Source organism: Ornithorhynchus anatinus, chromosome X1 (genome assembly GCF_004115215.2).
Source record: "Ornithorhynchus anatinus isolate Pmale09 chromosome X1, mOrnAna1.pri.v4, whole genome shotgun sequence".
NCBI lineage: Eukaryota > Metazoa > Chordata > Mammalia > Monotremata > Ornithorhynchidae > Ornithorhynchus > Ornithorhynchus anatinus.
In genome coordinates, this window is record NC_041749.1 from 111,024,244 (window position 1) to 111,044,016 (window position 19,773).

Here is a 19,773-nt window from a genome sequence, read left to right on the forward strand (position 1 = left end):
CAAACCTGTTCTCCATCTCCCTTGGACTGTGAGCCCCATGTGGGACCTAGTGAACTCTGTATCTACCCCAGTGCTCGGCACCTACTAAGCCCTTAAATGCCACAATTATTGTTACTGTTATCATTATTGTTACTATTATCATGAATAAAAAAATGGACGGGAGCACTCCGGCCCCAAAGACATGTGACGTTTTGGAGCAACCTGGGGGACAGCTAGAGGCTTGTTCAGCATCTCTCCCTACCCCTGGCCTGGGTGGTAAATGCTCCAGCTCAGGGCAAGTAGAGGCACAGAGTACTAAGGGGGCTGGCATCCCCCTCTCCCTCACAAAGGCTCTCCAGCAGGAAGCTGACTGGACTAGGGTGCCAGAATGGCTGGATTCCGGCCCCGCTTCTGCCCTATCTGGGCCGCAGGTTCCCCGACTTTAGGTCCTGAGGGGGGAACTGTAGCAACTCACATCCAAAGCAGAGAGGCAGAGATATGTTGGAAGATGAACGGGGACCCATCCTCAAGGAAGGGAGCAGGGCGGATCAAGGCACCACACTCTACAAGGCTGGCAGTGCCAAGCAGACAGTCTCTGGGATCTAGAGGAGAGCACCATGGCTCTAGGGTTCATTCATTCATTCATTCATTCATTCAATCGTATTTACTGAGCGCTTACTATGTGCAGAGCACTGTACTAAGCGCTTGGAATGTATGATTCGGCAACAGATAGGGTTAGGGAAACTGGACTGCAGTCCTGGCTCCTCCACGGACATCCCACTGGCACCACATAATAATAATAATGACTATTATCATACTATTTGTTAAGCGCTTACTCTGTGCCAGGCATGGTACTAGTACTGGGGTGGATACAAGAAAATCAGGTTGGACAAAGTCCCTGCCCCCTGTGGGGCTCACAGTCTTATTCCCTATTTTACAGATGAGGTAACTCAGGCCCAGAAAAGGGAAAAGTGGAGTGACTTGCCCAAGGTCACTCAGCAGACAAGTGGTGGAGCCGGGATTAGAATCCATGACCTTCCGACTCCTAGGCCCGCGCTCTATCCACTGAGCCATGCTGCTTCTCATCTAGAGAGGTTGGTCTCCCATTGGGATGTAAAGCTCCTCAAAGGCTGGGACCAGGTTGAACTTCTGCAGTATGTGTCTGAGTACCTAGTACGGTGTCTCTATCTTTGCTAAATGCCACTCACCACCTAGATAGAAAGAGGTTCCCCCGGGGGGAGCTGCCTGTCTTTCACAAGGCTCCTGTGACGGCGGATGATAAAGCCTTTGTAAAGTCTCTGAGCTGCTCCAATCCAGGGTCTCTCCAAGTCAATAAAGAAATCAGCCCACCAGCTCCAATACTTGATAATACTAATAATATGTAATAGAATAATAATATTATAATTGAGATATTTGTTAAGCCCTTACTATGCATCAAGCACTGTGCTAGATACAAGAGGCTGTAAGATCATTGTGGGCAGCGAATGGATCTGTTTTATTGCTGTGTTGTACTCCCCCAAGCGCTTAGTACAGTGCTCCACACACAGTAGGTGCTCGATTGATTGATTGATCAGATCCCACATGAGACTCTCAGTCTAAGTAGGAGGGAGAACAGGTATTGAATCCCTATTTTGCAATGTGGAAACTGAAACCTAGAGAAGTGAAGTGACTCCATTCCTTCAGTCGTATTTATTGAGCACTTACTGTGTGCACAGCACTGTACTAAGCGCTTGGCACTATACTAAGTGCTCGACTAAGACTCGTCCAAGTTCACACAGCAGACAAGTGGCAGAACCGGGATTAGAATCCAGAGCCTCCGACTCCCAAGCCCGGGCTCTTTCCACCAGGCTACGCTGTCGCTCCAAGGACCTCCCCGAACGCTCCTAGACCTCGGCTCTTCCCTCGGAATACACGCGGCCGGTTTGGAAGCCGCGATAACTTCTTGGCCACAGGGGATTACTGAGCCCATTCAACTTCGGCATCCTCAGACCACAGAAGTCCGAGAGCAAATGCAGCTTCCAGAGGGGCTGAGCTTTGCACAAGGGGAAGCCCGGATGGAGTTGCTGCCTCTCTGACCAAGGGAGAGACTGAGGCTGAGGGGGCAGGAGTCCAAGCTGGGAGTTTTCCTCCAGCCTCCAACTCCCTGGGCTCTCCTTCTGTCTGCCAGGGTTGAGCCCAAGGGATGACTTTCTGTGGGAGGTGAAGAGGTAGGTGACAGACCTAAGGCTTCCTTCCGGGGAGAGAAGGCAGAATACTCAGCCGGCAACCAGAAAGTCACCTGGCTTACCCCTCTGAGGCCCTGGGCGTCTCGGTTTTCTCCTCGCTTTAACTGAGGGAGGATGCCCCCAGCCCCTCTTCCTCCCATTACTTCAAAGTCCTTCAGGGAGTGGGGAGACAACCTCCAGAGCAGGCTGACTTGGCCACCACATTCTCTGGATGGGATTGCCGGCTAGCTGCCCAAGTGCAGAGAGCTAGCTGACTTGAGGAGTCCCCTGCCTGCATCCCACTCACCTCTTCTTCACCCTCCCTTCCCCTCCGGGACTCAACTCTCCATGTTGCCACCAGCCGAGAGCCAGGAACAAATGTTGGCAGGGCAAAGGACCGAAAGCTAGCACAGCAGGGGCCCGGGAAGCTTAGAGCCAGACTGCTTGGGTCCCTGCCCCACTTCCGGCTCCTACAAGTTGAGCCAAACAAGAGAGCTGACCTCCGCCCTTTGACCCTCCCTCTCCACTCCATCCCTGAACTGCCAGCCACTCTCTCGGTCTCAGGCCCGGAAGAGGCGCATCCCGCCCGCCCTCCTCCCCCAACCACAGATGCCCGCCTTTACCCGCATCCAAGCTGGAATCCAACGAGAAACTGCTTCCAACACAGGGCTCTCCTGTTTCCAGTGGCCCCTCCACGCTCAGGGCGCCTGGGCTTCCGGTTGGGTAGAAGGCAGCTCCCTGCTGGCTGTCTCCCTCTCCTTCCCCGGCTTCTGTCCCATCCTCGCTCTCCACCAGGGTCCCCGTGGCTTGGGCCAAACTGGAGATTCTCTCGAGGCCCCGGGAACATTCAAGGGGGGCAGGCCCCGGTGTCCCTTCTCCCTGACGCTCCCTGGGCCACTCGGAGGCAGGAGACCGGCCACACTTCTCCATCCTTCGGCTCGCCAGCGGGCTCTCAGCAATTCATCATGGCCTAGACCCCGCTCACCAGATACCTGGAGGAGGAGTGGGGTTGGGGGGAGAAACAGGAAAGAAGAAAGCTGAGATGAAGAAGTGGATGGTGGGGTGGGGGTGGGGGGCAGGAGGGGTCTCCCAGTGGGTCCAGCAGCCGGGGCAGCATCAAGCCTTTGGAGAGTGTTGAGGGCTCCGTGCCTGGGCCCTGGGGATTGAAAGGGTCTTATCTGTCTTCTGCACCACCTCCCCCACCTCCAACAAGGGAGCAGTGAAGAAAACCAACACAAACCCCACCCATGTGGAATTCCTACCCTGGGGCAGTAAACCACTGGCCTTTTTTTTTTTTTAAATGGTATTTGTTAAGCACTTACTATGCTCATTCATTCATTCACTCAATCGTATTTACTGAGCATTTACTATGTGCAGAGCACTGTACTAAGCACTTGGAATGTACAATTCGGCAAGAGATAGAGACAATCCCTGCCCAATGACGGGTTCACAGTCTAGGCTCCCAGTCTTAATCCCCATTTTACAGATGAGGTAACAGAGGCACCGAGAAGTTAAGTGACTTGCCCAAAGTCACACAGCTGACAGGTGGCGGAGCCGGGATTAGAACCCATGACCTCTGACTCCTAAACCCGTGCTCTTTCCACCGAGCCACACTGCTTCTCAAATCCCTGCCCAACAGTGGGCTCACAGTCTATGTGCCAGGCACTAAACAGTCCATGTCCCACATGGAGCTCACGGTCTTAATCCCCATTTTACATATGAGGTAACTGAGGGACAAGAAGTTAAGTGGCTTGCCCAAGGACACAGCAGACAAGTGGCGGAGCCAGGATTAGAACACAGGTTCTTCTGACTCCCAGGCCTGTGCTCTATCCACTAGATCTCACTGCTTCTCTTGTGTGTTCAAGTCCTGCCCCCTCTCCCAACATCACCTTTCTGAGGTCTCAGGAATAACCTCTCTCTCTCTCTCCCCAAACCCAGGAAGACAGCAGGGGCCAGTGGGCGGCCCAAGGGGAACAACTTGTTGGCTCTGCCACTTGTCTCTTGTGTGACCTTGGGCAAGTTACTTCATTGCTCTGGGACTCAGTTTCCTCATTTGTAAAAATGAGGTTTAAACACCTGTTCTCCCTCCCCTTAGACTAAGCGTCCCAGATGGGGCAGGGACTGCATAATAACAATGATGGTATTTGTTAAGCACTTACTACGTGCCAGGCACTGTTCTAAGTCCTTGGATCTGGATCTGACCTGATTTTCTCGCCTACCCCAGCACTTAGTACCGTGCTTGGCACAGAGTATTATTAAGAGGATGCTTGGGTCCCATACTCAGCACAGGACAAACTGGGACTGTTCTCCCCTTTCCTTCCCGGCCTCAGTTTCCCTCCACCTGACCCAGATGTGAGGACAAATGAGGTCGTGCCTAAAAAGGCCTCGGATTCTCACGGTGTCAGCAAGGCTCCCAAGACAGGCACAGGGAGTAGGAGGCATGGATGGTCCAGAAACCAGGAGATCCCTGGGGGGAGGGAGGAGGACATGCTTGCTGCCTAAAAATACCTTCAAGGTAACGGCAGAACTGAAGGACGGGAATGAGGCGCCTTCTCAGGAGACAGAACTAGGAGCTTGGCACTTGGTGAGGGAAAGAGGTGGCCACCAACTCAGCTCACAACTCCAGGAACAGGGGAGAGAATGGCCAGGACCCTCAGAACGGGATGGCGGGGCGGGGGAGGCCTGGGGGGAACAAAGGTTAAAAGTGAAAGAGGGGTGACAGCTACCCAGCTAGGGTACCAGGGACAGGGGGTGCCAGAGGGCTGGGATGGAAGGAGGTGAGGGGCCCAGGATGGAACGGTACTGGGACTGTCATTCACTCGTTCGTTCATTCAGTTGTACTTACTGAGCGCTTACTGTGCGCAGAGCGCTGTACCAAGCGCTTGGGGGAGTACAATACAACAGTAAACGGACACACCCCCCTACCGATGAGGAGCTTACAGTCTAGAGGGAGCAGTGCCAGCGGATCACCCCTGCAACCCCTCCGGTTTTCCCCATGCCCCGCACGGGGAGCGATGGGCCCTGCCACGATTCGGTTCGGCTGGTTCGGATGCCCAGCTCTGTCGGCTTACCCGGGCCCACTTCCTTCCAGCCAAGCCACACGTGCCTGGGGCCCGCCGCACCTCAGATCACAGCCAAGTATGTGGAAGGTGCCAACTCCCATTCTTCCCAAATACCTGCCTGACCCACAACTAAAGCCAGCTGGTGTGGGAAACAGCAGACAGGCCATGCCCTGGCAGTGTGTCCGGGCACAACGGCATTGCCCAGTCAGGACCAGGAGTATTTAGTGAAAACCCTGCACTTGGGGACCATCCAAGAAAAGTATCCAGATCATCATCCAGCGGTAGGGGGAGAGATCGGGACCCCATCTTCTCTGACCCAGGGCCAGTTTGAGACTCAGCCCCAGGGAACAGTTTATAGAACGCACCCTGCCCGAGACCGTAAGCTCCTAGGGGGCAGGCATCTACCAACTCTAATGAAGTCTTGAGCATTTAGGACAGTGTTCCGCACACAGCAGGCACTCAATAAGTACAACGGACTGATTGATCGATTGACTGACTTCATCCTTGAAGCCAACAGCGGGGTGACTGTAGCGGGTTCCTCTCTCCAGGTCTAATTGGAGTGGAAGAGGTAGAAGGGCCACGGGCCCTCCATCAACTGGGGTCCGCAGAGGGCTGGGGCATTTCTCCCTCCCCTCCCCCAACCTGACACTGTGGCAGATCATCTCAACTCCCTACAGGAGCACAGGGAGGGCACAAGCCACCGAACAACACTTAAAACGTTAGAAAACCTGTAGCTGTTTCTCACCCAGCCCTGCTTGGCCAGAACAGTGAGACAACCTGGGCAGCCCCCTCCAAGAGAAATTTTACATTGATCTTTTTAATCGTCTTAATTGATTTTTATCCCCTTAAGCACTGTGCTTTGCACACCGTAAGCGCTTCACACATTTCCGTAGTAGTAATAGTAATAATACGACAAAAAAAAAAATAGGAGGCTTGCCCTGGTTAGAGAATTCCTGCCCCCAGAGTTCTGAGTGAACCTTAGGAAGATCTCAGACCCAGCTTCCCACAGGCGCAGGGCTTGTCCTGTCAGCCTCGGGCCCAGGGGGATGGGGCGGTGGGCAGAGGGGGAGAGAGTCCAAGAGGGGGCCGGGTCAGTCAGCCAATCCTATTTATTGAGCGCTCACGGTGTGCAGAGCACTGTGCTAAACACTTCGGAGAGCACAACACAACAATAAACAGACACGTTCCCTGGCCTGTCAAGAGCAGGTTGTGGGACCATCCCTGGGGCTGAGACAAAGCAGGAGTCCAGGTTTTCCATCCCGGGAGCAGTAAATGAATTGGACGGAGGGGCACATCTCCCCCCCCCCCCCCGCCAGGTGACTTTTCCCCCTCTGTCTCTCTCCCTCCCCCAACCCCCCCAGTTAACATCATCTGGCCCATTGGTCATTAGACTGGGGGCCGGGAAGGGGGGAAAGCCAGGACCTCAGGAGACCTCGGCTCCTTCGCTGAGGTCCTAACGGAGAGCCGAGAGGCGGGTCCGGCGGGGACTCTGCTGGGACAGGCCTCGCAACTACTGGGGAGGGGGCTCGGAAGGCTCCATCGGCCGACCTCCGCGGTCCTCGCCGAACCCTGGCCGTCTTCGCCAGGTGCAGCGGGCAACTCGGGCCACGCCAGCATCCCGCCCGCGCCGGGGGCACTGCCAGCCTGGCACCTGCCTCCCCTCCCTTCGGCGGTGCCAACGTCCCCCCTCGCCCACCCGCCCCAAACGGCCCCCTCTTCGGCCGGTGGCCTCGACAGACCCGATGCCCTCACTCGACCCAGGCGAGTCTCCAGCTGGCTGCACGCTGGCCCCTCCCCCCCAGCCGCCGCACCCCCAGCCCACGGCAGTTGCCAGCATCTCCGTTACTTCCTGCCCCTGGGGTCAGCATCGGCCCAGCACCCCCGGCCCTCCCCCCCGCAGACCCGCCCTAGGGGGGCCGGCCCCCTTGCCCCGCGACCCTCCCCCACCCCATCATCTCAGCCTCCACCCTCACCCCCACGGCGGCGCCCCTTCTGCCCCCTCGGCCCACCTGCCCCGGGCCCCGCCCCCTCCCCGCCCCTTGCCCCAGACCCCGCCCCCCCGGAACCCGCGCCCCAACGCGCCCCCTCCCCCGGAGGGGGGGTCCCAGCCCGGCCCGGGCCGGGCCTCCCCCCTCCCGCCGGCTCCGCCCCGCCCGCGGCGCCGGGGGCTCCCCTGGGCCGGGCGGGGTCCCAGGCCCCGCGCTCACCGAGGGGCGGTGCCGCCGGCCAGCCGCGCTCGGAGCTCCGCTCAGCAGCAGCAGCAGCAGCAGCGTCGCCGCCGCCGCCGCCGCCTGGCCCGGTCCCGCGGCCTCCGCAGCCGCCGCCGCCGCCGCGCCGGGGACATTGTCCCTTTAAATCTCTCCCTCGGCCCCCCCCGGCCCCCCCGCGGCCCGGCCGCCCCGCCCCCCGGCGCGCCACGGTGACCTCAGCGCGACAGCCCCGCCGCGCGGCCATGTTGGGGAGGTCCGGGGCTGGCCCGCCCCCTCCTCTAGGGGGCGCCACGGGCCGAGGGGAGATTTTCCCTCCGCTCCCTCTCTGCTCCTCCTCCGCCCTCTGCTCCCTCCCCCTTCAGCTAAGTCCCCTTGCCCTCTGCTCCTCCCCCTCTCCCTTCCCCGCCCTTCCCCTCCTCACTGGGCTCATTTGGATAGATTTTTAATACCCTATTTATTTGATCAATGAGGTGTACATCCCCTTGATTCTATTTATCGTGGTTAAGTTGTCGGTCTGTCTCCCCCGATTAGACTGGAAGCCCATCAATGGGCAGGGATTGTCTCTATCTGTTGCCGATTTGTCCATTCCAAGCGCTTAGTACAGTGCTCTGCACATAGTAAGCGCTCAATAAATACTATTGAATGAATGAATGAATAAATACTATTGAATGAATGAACGAATGAAAGGAGGACAGCCGCCTCCCCGGCCACCCTTTCCCTCGGGGCCTGGCTGACGGACGAGGCGCCTGATACTTGACTCTTCTGAGCTGGTGGGGCCGCCCTCGTCCCCTCCTTCCCCCGGAAGCTCCCCCGACCTTGCCTTTCCTCCCCCCCGCCCCCCCGGGGGGCCTCACTTCCCTCCTCTGGGATCTTCATAATAATAATAATGTTGGTATTTGTTAAAGGCTTGCACTGGGGTAGATACAGGGTCATCAGGTTGTCCCACGTGAGGCCCACAGTCTTCATCCCCATTTTACAGATGAGGGAACTGAGGCACAGAGAAATGAAGTGACTTGCCCACAATCGGCTGAGAAGTGGCAGAGCAGGGATTCGAACCCATGACCTCTGACACCCAAGCCCGGGCTCTTTCCACTGAGCCACACCTTCATCCCCTAAGGCGGTTTGGGAACACGTCCAGTGTCATCTGGAAACTACTGGGGCTAGATGCGCCTGAAAGGTGCCTGGAATTTTAGAGGAAACACTACTCCCTGCGACGAGATCATCGACCCGGGCAGAAGTGGGTCAAAATATCGAGGGGGCAACACCACCACAGTCCCGTCAGTCGAGCATTCCTGCTGCTTCCCGTAACGACTCCCCCCCCCGCAGAGTTCCTCACCGACAGCAACGCTCTAGGACTCCTCCCTGTCGGACTCCTCCCTAGTTACTTCGGAAGAAGGCCGCTCCACCTCTGGTTTCTTCCTCGCTTCCCCCACCCCATTCTTATATAGGTCCTCCCTCTAACAAATGAGAAAGGTAATGAACTTAATTTACTCCACTGTCTCCTAATCAAGAAGAACCGAGAGCAGAACCTCTTCAGTTGTGAACGAATTAATCTTCTGTACCTGATAGCTCAAAGTGGGTTCATATTTCTCGTTGTGGCTCTGGGCTTGTGATAGTTATTTGGTATTTCTCCAGGACTTTTTAATTACCGTTGGTATATCACCATATTTATTCCTGGGTCAGTAGTAGTAAAAGCATGCATTAAAACATGCGTGCATAGCACTGTTCTAAGAATTAGATGTCATCCCTGGCTCTCGTCTTGTCTTGTCTCGTGCCGTCGAGTCCCTCCTGACCCACGGCGACTCCATGGACGCTCCCGGGACACCCCGCCTCCACCCGCAATTGTTCCAGTAGCGTATCCATAGAGTTTTCTTGGTAAAAATACGGAAGCGGTTTACCGTTGCCTTCTTCCTCGCAGTAAACTCGAGTCTCCGCCCTCGGGTCTTTCCCGTGCCGCTGCTCCCCAGCCCGGGTGAGTTTTGACTTGCAGCAGATTGCTTTCCGCTCGTTAGCCACTGCCCGAGCTAGGAATGGAATGGGTAGGCCTCGGCTTGACTCTTCCTCCCATAGCCGAGACTGGAAGAATCCTGGAAGCTCTCCAGGTGCAATTGTGAGAGGGGCCAAGAGGCTCAAAACCTTATAAAGTGGGGGTGGTGGGTTAGCGACAGACACGTAAGGAAAGATAACAAGAAAAGCACCAAGACAACATGAAAGGAAAGAACGATTACAAAGACACAGAAACAGCAATGAGGTACTGTGCCTAGACCAGCAGAGCGTCCGGCTCCTCACAGCTCAGAGTCCAGTTGGCACAGCAGTCAAAAGAATCGCAACCTTCTCTCAAAAGTTAAGAAGGCCTCTGGTGTCTCTTTGCCTTTCCTAGTCTGGAGCAGGTACTGATGGGAGGCCTCAATGGCATGGGATAAGGGACTTCCTGAAGGTCAGCATGAAAGAAGGATTTGTATAAAGTCCAGGGTGCCTAGAGGCTTCACGGTGTCTTTGATGGGACCAGGCCTGAGCCCCCAGTAGGGTTAGGGGTTTTTTTTTTACCATCCCTCCTTTTCTCCTCCCTTCCCCTCCCAGTGAAATGGACAAAAAAAATCATCAAACTAATCCCACCTGGCTAGCACCTAGTTCTGGTAGGGGGATCGAGGACATGGTTAAAATGGTTCCAATCAGCTACTGTAACATGGATGGAAATCTTCCATCCTTCCCATTTGCCTCCTATTCTTCTCCCCCGCCCCGTGCACACACACACTCACAGGGCCAGGATTTGCTCCCCCTGGTCCTTCAGCTCTTATAATGACCACCTCTGCCACACCCTCAGCATGGTTTTGGACTCAGCTCTGGGCAATTACTTTGTAATAGGTTTGGTGAGGGGAGAAAGGGACAGCTCGGTGGTCGGGAAGAGTAGGCGGGTTTGTAGGGAAAAGGACAAAGAGGGACAAAACGGGCAGCCGGCGGGAGTGGGACTAAAGCAATGCTAAGGAAATAAGGAGGAAAACAGAAATGAAGGCAAGCTGGAGTCTTTGTAAAATGAGCCCAGGAAGTCTAACATTCAATTGATCAATGGTATTTATTGAGTGTTGATTGTGTGCAGAGTTCTGTAATAAGCACTTGGGAGAGCACAATATAATGTAGTTGGTACATGAGATCTCTGCCCACAAGGAGCTTACAGGCTACAGGGGGAGACGGACACTAAAATAGATTAGCCAATAGACCGCTGAATTTATTGGGCGCTTCCCGTGTGCAGAGCACTGTACTGAGCACTTGGGAAAATACAATATAACAACAAAGAGACACATTCCCTGCCCACACTGAGCTTATAGTCAAGAGAAGGGGAAGATTAACATAGGGGAAAGAGTAAAGTATAAAAATACTTATGTAAGTACGGGGGGGGGGTGAGAATCAAAGTGCTTAAGGGATACCCAGGATGCAGAGGGATGGGTGGATAGAGGAAAAGAGGGCATCTTCGAAAAGGTGATTTTAGGGGGAATTTTGAAGGTGGAGAGAGTGGTGTACTGTTGAATCTGAAAGGGGAGGGAGTTCCGGGCAAGGGGGAGATGGTGGGATAGATGAGATCGAAGTACCGAGAGGAGGTTGGCGTTAGACGAGCACAGTGTATGGGCTGAGCTGTAGTGGGAGATCAGCGAGGTAAGGTAGGAGGGAGAGAGCTGATTGAGTGCCTTAAAGCTGACGGTGAGGAGTTTCTGTTGAACACGGAGGCGGATGGGTGACTTTTGGAGGTTTTTGAGGAGTGGGGAGGTATGGACCGAACTTTCTTTCAGAAAAACGATCCAGACAGCAGAGTGAAGTATGGACTGGAGAGGGGAGAGACAGGAGGCAGGGAGGTCAGTGAGGTGGCTGTCAAGGTGGGAAATGATGAGTGCTTGGATCAGGGTGGCAGCAGTCTGAATGGAGAGGAAAGGGTGAATTCAAGAGATGTGAATGTAGAACCGACAGAATTTCGTGACAGATTGAATGTGTGGGTTGAATGAGAGAGATGAGTTGAGGATAATGCCAGGGTTACGGGCTTGTGAGACAGGGAGAATGGTAGTGCTGTCTACAGTGATAGGAAAGTCAGGAGGAGGAAAGAGTTTGGGTGGGAAGATGAGGATTTATTAAGCTTGAGGTGTCAGTGGGCCATCTAAGTAGATCTCGATTATTCTCCCCGCCTTCAAAGCCTTACTGAAAACACATCTCCTCCAAGAAGCCTTCCCTGACTAAGCCCCCCCTTTCCTCTTCTCCCACTCCCTTCTGTGTTGCCTCGACTTGCTCCCTTTATTCATTCCCCCTCCCAGCCCCACGACACTCAAGTCTGTATCTGTAATTTATTTCTATTACTGTCTGTCTCCCGCTGTAGACTGTGAGCTCATTATGGGCAGGGAATGTGACTGTTTATTGTTGTACTGTACTCTCCCAAGTGCTAAGTATAGTGCTCTGCACACAGTAAGTACTCAATAAATATGATTGAATGATTCTCTCTCCCTTTTCCCTCTCTTTCTCTGTCTTTCCTTCTCTCCCTCCTTCTCCATGCCCTCATTCTGACCCACTTTTGGAGGCCCCATTCCCATCTCACCTAAGGTGACCAGAAATATATGATTTTCTCTTCCCCGGAGGGTGGGCATGGCACTGATGGCAGCTGAAGCATCTCATCAATCAATACTAATGGATGTGATTAAGTACTTACTATATGCTAAGCACAGGGGAAGATGGAAATAAGCAGATGAGACACAGTCCCTGTCCCACGTGGGGCTCACATTCTAAGAGGGGAGATGAGGAAACTGAGATCCAGAGAAATTAAGTGACCAGGTCACACAGCAGCCCACTGGTGGAGCCCTGGTTTCCTGACTCCCATACCCTTGCTCTTTCTACTAGGCCACACTGCCTTAATATTTATGAAGTCTGTGCTGAGCGCAAAGCACTATTCTAACCTCTCGAGAGAGTAAAATAGAATTAGTGTATATTATCATAATAATACGACCCCCTGCCCTCAAGGAGCTTACAAGCTAGTAGAGGAGAGACACACTGAAATAAATTATAGAGCAGTAATGACATATATTGGATAGGTTCATCAATCAATCGATCATTTACTGAGCTCCTTTCTGTGTGCAGAACACCGTACTAAGTGCTTGGAGAGTACAGTATGGCAGAAATGGTAGACCTGTTCCCTGACCATAAGGAGCTTAGTGTCTAGAATGGGAGCCAGGCATTAAAATAAACTGTGGATATGTACGTAAGTGTTGTGGGGCTAGGAGAAGAGCCCGGGCTTGGGAGTCAGAGGACATGGGCTCTAATCCCGGCTCCGCCACCTGCCTGCTGTGTGATCTCACTTAACTTCTCCACGCCTCAGTTCCCTCATCTGTAAAATGGGGATTAAGACTGTGAGCCATGAGTGGGATAACCTGATTACCTTGTATCTACCCCCAGTGCTTAGAACAGTACTTGACAAATAGTAAATGCTTAAAAAATACTATTATTAGTAGTAGTAGTAGTAGTAAAGCTGGGGCAAATAAAGTATACAAATCCAAGTGCAAGGGCAACACAAAAGGGAGAAGGAGTAGGGGAAATGAGGTCTTAGTTGGGGAAGGCCTTTTGGAGGAAATGTGATTCTAATAGGGCTTTGAAGGTCGGGAGAGTGGTGGTCTGTCAGATAAGAAGCAGCCTGGCCTAGTGGATAGAGCAGGCCCTGGGCGTCAGAATGTCGTGGGTTCTAATCCCAGTTCTGCCACTTGCCTGCTGTGACCTTGGGCAAGTCACTTCGCTTCTCTGTGCCTCAGTTACCTCATCTGTAAAATGGGGGTGGAATCTGGGAGCCCCACGTGGGACAGGGACTGTGTGCAACCTAATTTGCTTGTATTCACTTTGCTTAGTACAGTGCCTGGCACACAGTAAGTGCTTAATAAATGCCACAGTGGTTATTATGAAGAAAGGGGTAAGTTGTTCCCGGCCAGAGGTAGGACATGGGTGAGAGGTCATTGGAGAGATAGATGAGATCGAGGTACAGCGAGTAGGTTAGCGTTAGAGGAGCAAAGTCGGCATGCTGGGATGTAGTAGGAAATTAGCGAGGTAACGTAGGAAGGGGCAAGGTGATAGAATGCTTTAAAGTCGATGGTAAGGAGTTTCTGTTTAATGTGGAGGTGGATGGGACAGGGTCTGGGAGGGAAGATGAAGAGTTCTGTTTTGGACATGTGGAGGGGGCTGTGTTGAGGGTGTCAATTTGTGCATCAAGGGAAGGTAGTTGAAGTATGGAGACTAAACGGGGCGTGACGACTTTAGAAAATTGGATGGGATCAAAAGATTGGAGGTCTCTGCGAGGGAACAGGACAGATTTGGGGGAAGGGGTGTGTTGGAGAGAAGGCGCATGTGTTATGGAGGGGTTGTGGGTACTTAAGAGCTTAGCTGAAGTGACAGTTGGGATGATATAAAATGGGGAGATGAGAGATCATCCAGGGAAGGCCTTCTGGAGAAGATGTGATTTCAGAAGGGCTTTGAAGATGGAGAGAGTAGTGATCTGTTGGAGATGAGGGGGAAGGGAGTTCCAGGCAGGGGGAAGGGTGTGAGCAAGTGGTCAGTGGTAGAAAGATGAGGACAAGGCCCAGGGAGTAGATTAGCTTGAGAGGACCAAAGAGTACGAGCTGGGGTATAGTGGGAGAGGAGAGTAGATAAGTAGGAGCGGTATGGTCTCGTGGACAGAGCGCGGATCTAGGAGTCAGAAGATCTAGGTTCTAATCCCAGCTCTGTAATTTGTCTGCTGTTTGACCTTGGGCAAGTCACTGTGCTTCAGTTTCCTTATCTGTTAAATGGGGATTCGATACCTGTCCTCCCTCCTACTTAGACTTTAAGTGCCTAGTGGGATAGGAGCTGGGTCCGACCTAATTAGCTCATATCTACGACAGTGCTTAGAACAGTGCTAGACACATAGTTAATGCTTAACAAATACCTTAATTACTTAATTAAGAATGAGAATGCTAATTGAGTGCCTTAAAACCAATGGTCAGGAGTTTCTGTTTGATACAGAGAGGAATGAGTAACCTTTGGAGGAGTGGGGAGATATGTGCAGAAAAATCATCTGGTCCACAGAGTGAAGCCAGGACTGGAGTGGGGAGAGACTGGAGGCAGGGAGACCAGAGAGGAGGCTGACCCAGTAGTCAGGGCAGGACATGACAAGTGCCTGGACCGGCACGTTGGTCATTCGACTGGAGAGGAAGAGGCGGATTCTGGAAATGTTGTGGAGCCACAGTGGCAGTGGCAACATCAGTAGTGAGAACCTGCTGGAGACGCCCCAAACAAAGGAGCCTGTCATTCCTGCCATCATCATCTCTCTCAGCAAGGGGCAGCCAGCCAGCCAGCCAGCAGCCTTCTCCAGAAGGTCCAGAAGGAGGGCTGAGGTGACATGCGTGTGAGGTACGGGGAGGGCAGGCCCGGAGGGTGGGACAGAAACTGGATTGGCCAAACCTAGGTTCAGGGTGGGTTTACGTAATTCCCCGTCCCATCAGGACCAGATTTTACCTGGCACCAAAGCGGCTCCTATCTCACTGGTGCGTATTTCCCACCTCTGTGCTGCTGCCGGGCTATTTTTAGCCCAGGGCACTGCCTGCCATAGAGGGAAGAGCAGGCTCTCCGAAGAGCAGGTGAGGGGCTCCCTGCAGGCAGTGAGCCACATATAGTGGCCTCTTCCACCCAAGCATTAAAATAGCCCTGCCTCCTTTCCCGTCTCCTGGTTCCTCCTCCTGAAGGGGCCCGAGTACCAGCTCCTATGTCACTGGCTTCTTTGGCATTCTGTAAGTAGAGGCCTCTTGGGGTGTTTTTATGGATTCAATTTCCAACTGGGTTGGGTTGGGATCCCTGCCAGGGGTCACGGGAGACTTTCAAAGGGGTCCCGGAAAGCCATGCTGCAGAGCTCCATATAGCTGTCTCGTAATGGCAGCCAGACGCTGGGGACTCTCTATCGAGCCGTGGGGCGGGTGTGGCAAGTGCAATAGTTGTCAAAGGCTAGAAGAACCAAGAGGTGGTTACTTGCTGGGAGTAAGAATAGGATTCTGATCCCCCATTGAAAGCATTTTGTAACAGCGCCTTGCAAGTCCTGGTCTGTCCTTGAGGATAAGGGTTATGCTCTCCCAGTGACTAGTTCAGCACTCTGCACGTAGTAGGCACTCGATAAATACCATTGAATGAGGGAATGATCGATTAGGTGTGGGGACAAAAGCGGGGAAAAGAAGACTGTTCCACCATGGATTCAGTATCAATCAATCAGTTGTATTTATTGAGCACTTACCCTGAGTAGAACACTGTACTAAGCACTTGGGAGAGTACAATATAAGAGAGTTGTAACGAGCTTACCAGTCTAGAGGGGAAGACAGACATTGATATAAATAAATTATGGATATTCACGTAAGAGCTGCAGTGCCGAGGAAGGGGTGAATAAAGGGAGTAAATCAGGGCGACACAGAAGGGAGTGGGGAAAGAGGAAATGAGGGCTTAGACAGGGAAGGCCTCTTGGAGGAGATGTGCCTTCGATAAGGCTTTAAAGGTGGAGAGAGTAATTGTCTGTTGGATATGAAGAGGGAGGGCGTTCCAGGCCAGAGGCAGGACGTGGGTGAGAGGTCGGCGGAGAGGTAGACGAGATCGAGGTACGGTAAATAGGTTGACGTTCAAGGAGCTGAGTGCATGGGCTGGTGGTAATAGGAGAGCGGCGAGGTGAGGTAGAAGGGGTCAAGATGATTGAATGCTTTAAAGCCGATGGTAAGGAGTTTCTGTTTGATGCAGAGGTGGATGGGCAACCACTGGAGGTTCTTGAGGAGTGGGGAAGCAGAGACTGAACGTTTTTGTGGAGAAATGACCCGGGCAGCAGAGTGAAGTATGGACTGGAGTGGGGAGACAGGAGGTGGGGAGGTCAGCAAGGAGACTGATACAGTAATCCAGGTGGGATAGGAGAAGTGCTTGGATTAGCGTGGTAGCAGTTCAGATGGAGAGGAAAGGGTGAATTTTAGCAATGCAGTGAAGGTTGAACTGACAGGACTTAGTGATAGATTGAATATGTGAGTTGAATGAGAGAGATGAGTCAAGGATAACACCAAGGTTACGGGCTTTTGAGACAGGAAGGATTGTGGTGCTGTCTACAGTGATGGGGAAATCATGGGGAGGACAGGGTTTGGGTGGGAAGATAAGATGTTCTGTTTTGGACATGTTAAGTTTGAGGTGTCTGTGGGACATGCAAGTAGATATGTCCTGAAGGCAGGAGGAAATGTAAGACTGCAGAGAGGGAGAGAGAGCAGGGTTGGAGATGTAAATTTCGGAATCATCTGCGTAGAGGTGGAAGTTGAAGTCATGGGAGTGAATGAGTTCTCCAAGGGAGTGGGTGTAGATGGAGAATAGAAGGGGACCCAGAACTGAACCTTAAGGGACTCCCACATTTCGAGGATGGGAGGCAGAGGAACCTATGAAAGAGATTCAGAATAAGCAGAAAAAGAGATAGGAAGAGAACCAGGAGAGGACAGTGTCAGTGAAGCAGAGGTTGAATAACATTTCCAGGAGAAGTGGCTGGTTGACATTGTCGAAGGCAGATGAGAGATCAAGGAGGATTAGGATGGAGTAGAGGCCGTTGGTTTTGGCAAGATGGAGATCATCTGTGACCTTTGAGAGGGCAGTTTTTATGGAGTGAAGGGGTTGGAAGCCGGATTGGAGGGGATCAAGCAGAGAATTGGAGGAGAGGACCTTGAGACAGCGGGTGTAGACAACTCGCTCAATAAGTTTGGAAAGGAATGGTAGGAGGGGGATGGGCGATAATGCTGTAATGGGCTAATGGGGATTCAATATCTGGTCTCCCTCCTTCTTAAATTGTGAGCCCCATGTGGGACAGGGACTGTGTCCCACCCAATTAACTTGTATCTACTCCAGCACTTAGAATAGTGCTTGACACATAGTAAGTGCTTAACAAATACAAATAAATTAATAAAATAAGTACTGTTCTTCAGCCTTATCTTTTAAGGCATTCTTTATCGGAAGCCCCGATGACTGTAGGAGGTGAGGAGGATTAGAGGGGGAGCTGGGAGAGTTCTAATTCCCACTCTCTTCATCACATTTCCCTGCACTGGCGAGGAGAGGCAACCCAATGGGAGCAGGTAGTCGAGGTCTGGCCCCATAGACGACACATACTCTGAGAGACTGACAGATAGGCATGGACAGGAAAGGGGTCGGGATGGGGTAGACACAAGTTTGTCAACGTGCCTCTGTGGGGCTGGCTGACACCCTGAGTCTCATCCTGCTGACCGGAGGGTCCCCAGTCTGGGAGTGTGGCCTGCCCGGAACCCTGAGAACCCTGACTCCAGCTCTCAAACCTGACTTTAGCAACGTGGGGTGGGGGGAGCCCTCAGATGCCCAAAGGCCTTCTGCCATGGGACTGAATTAAGCTGAGGCAAGCTGAGAGGAATAAAGGGACCAGATATCCTGAAAGGAGTGGGGCAGTCACAGAACTTGGGGTCCTCAAAATGGCCAAGGTAAAACCCATTTTAGACCGTTCTGGACAGCGTAGGGGGGAGGCTTCTTGCTTCTGGTGGGTTCTAGGGCCCAGGTGGAGACTCTTTGCACCCCAACTGGGAATGGCATTGGCTGGGACTTTTTTGGGCCCCCATTGAAGGCCAGGAGGAGGGGCTTTTACCCAGGGAAGTTCCATCCCCCAGGATCCATGCCCTAGGATGGCCAGTAACAGAGCAAGTGGATACCAGACACTCAGATGCGCATGATGTTAAGAGTGTTATGGCAGGCATGCGGAGCAACGTAATGACATCATTAGTGCCATTTTGCCCAAGGACAGCAAATTCACGTTAATCTAAAATGTGTCACAGAGGGGGAGACCCCGATTCTCCTCTCTGCTCCAGAGCCTTTGTGTTCCCCTCCCAGGTCCCACTAAACATGGGCACCATTCCTAGGCTGAGTACCGGGCAACAAGAGCTGAGATGGGAAAGGTGGGGGTTGTAAATAAGAATATCAGATATAAAGGCATACGGTGTCATATTCATGTTAAGTGCTTAGTACAATGTCCTGCACACAGTAAGTGCTCAGTTGAAAAAATGAATTGGTTGGGGTATAGACTAGATGAAAACTGGATGAATAGCTATCCTTCATGTCCTTGGACACCATGTCCTCTCAAACCTCCACCCTAAAGTTTAATAATAATAATGTTGGTATTTATTAAGCACTTACTATGTGCAGAGCACTGTTCTAAGCACTGGGGTAGATACGGGGTAATCAGGTTGTCCCACAGGAGGCTCACAGTCTTAATCCCCATTTTACAGATGAGGTAACTGAGGCACAGAGAAGTTAAGTGCCTTGCCTACAGTCACACAGCTGACAAGTGGCAGAGTCGGGATTCGAACCCATGACCTCTGACTCCCAAGCCCGGGCTTTTTCCACTGAGCCACGCTGCTTCTCATGTTTCTCATGCTTCTCACGTTTACCCATGTGGCATACCCCGGCTGGTCCTGAGGCCCTTTTTGCTGTGGCCTAGTAGACGGAGCCCGGCCCCAGGGCTCAGAGGACCTGGGTTCTAATCCCAGCTCTGCCACTTGCCTGCTGTGTAACCTTGGGCAAGTCATCCAACTGCTTGTGCCTGTCTCCTCATCTGTCAAATGGGGATTCAATAGCTGTTCTTCCTCCTACTTACACTGTGAGCCCCACGTGGGATGGGAATTGTGGCTGACTTGATTATCTGTACCTATCACAGTGCTTAGCACACAGTGAGAGCTTAACAAATCCCCCTGCCCCCCTTTTTTTTTCTGCTGCCCTGGAGGCAGAGGTGGAGGACAGTAGTCTCATCTTAAGTCCCCTTCCCTCATTTGTAGTGCCATGGCGAAGCATGGGGATTCTTTCCCCTTTCTTCCCCTCTCTTCTCCCTATTCTCCTCTTCCCCCCAATCTCCCTCTTTCATCCCCTCTGCCCCTCTCCATTTTTCGCCTTTCCTTTGCCCCCCTCAACCCCCATCTCTTCTTCTGCTCCTCTCCTTTTCCCTTCCCTGGTCCCGCCCCCCTTCCAAAGACGGGGGTGTCAAGGTAAAGAGCTTGCTGCCCCCTGCTGGCTGGAGCCTGCTGCTACTGTGACAAGCCGGCCAGGAGAGCTCCTACCCCCGGGGGGGGGGGGGTTGTTATTATTATAATAATAATAATGTTGGTATTTGTTAAGGGCTTACTATGTGCAGAGCACTGTTCTAAGCCCTGGAGTAGATACAGGGTCATCAGGTTGTCCCTCGTGAGGCTCACAGTCTTCATCCCCATTTTACAGATGAGGTAACTGAGGCACAGAGAACTGAAGTGACTTGCCCAC

At 52.9% G+C, this 19,773-nt stretch overlaps 1 protein-coding gene across 3 annotated transcripts in view; it reads right to left on the minus strand.

The window, feature by feature from the left end:
- The window catches only part of LOC103166948 (protein Wiz-like), a 58,726-nt gene extending 51,190 nt beyond the window's left edge, over positions 1 to 7,536 (minus strand). For 2 of the 3 annotated variants that reach the window (XM_029050259.2, XM_029050263.2), the window contains exons 1-2: positions 4,692 to 4,855; positions 2,807 to 3,175 (exon numbers count right to left, since the gene is read on the minus strand). In XM_029050259.2, coding sequence (XP_028906092.1) covers positions 2,807 to 3,113 — 307 coding nt within the window. In that variant the 5' untranslated portion in view covers positions 3,114 to 3,175; positions 4,692 to 4,855. Of the gene's footprint in view, positions 1 to 2,806; positions 3,176 to 4,691; positions 4,856 to 7,452 lie in introns of those variants that run through there. The other variant, XM_029050260.2, reaches the window with a different exon arrangement.
- Positions 7,537 to 19,773: the final 12,237 nt, after the last annotated feature.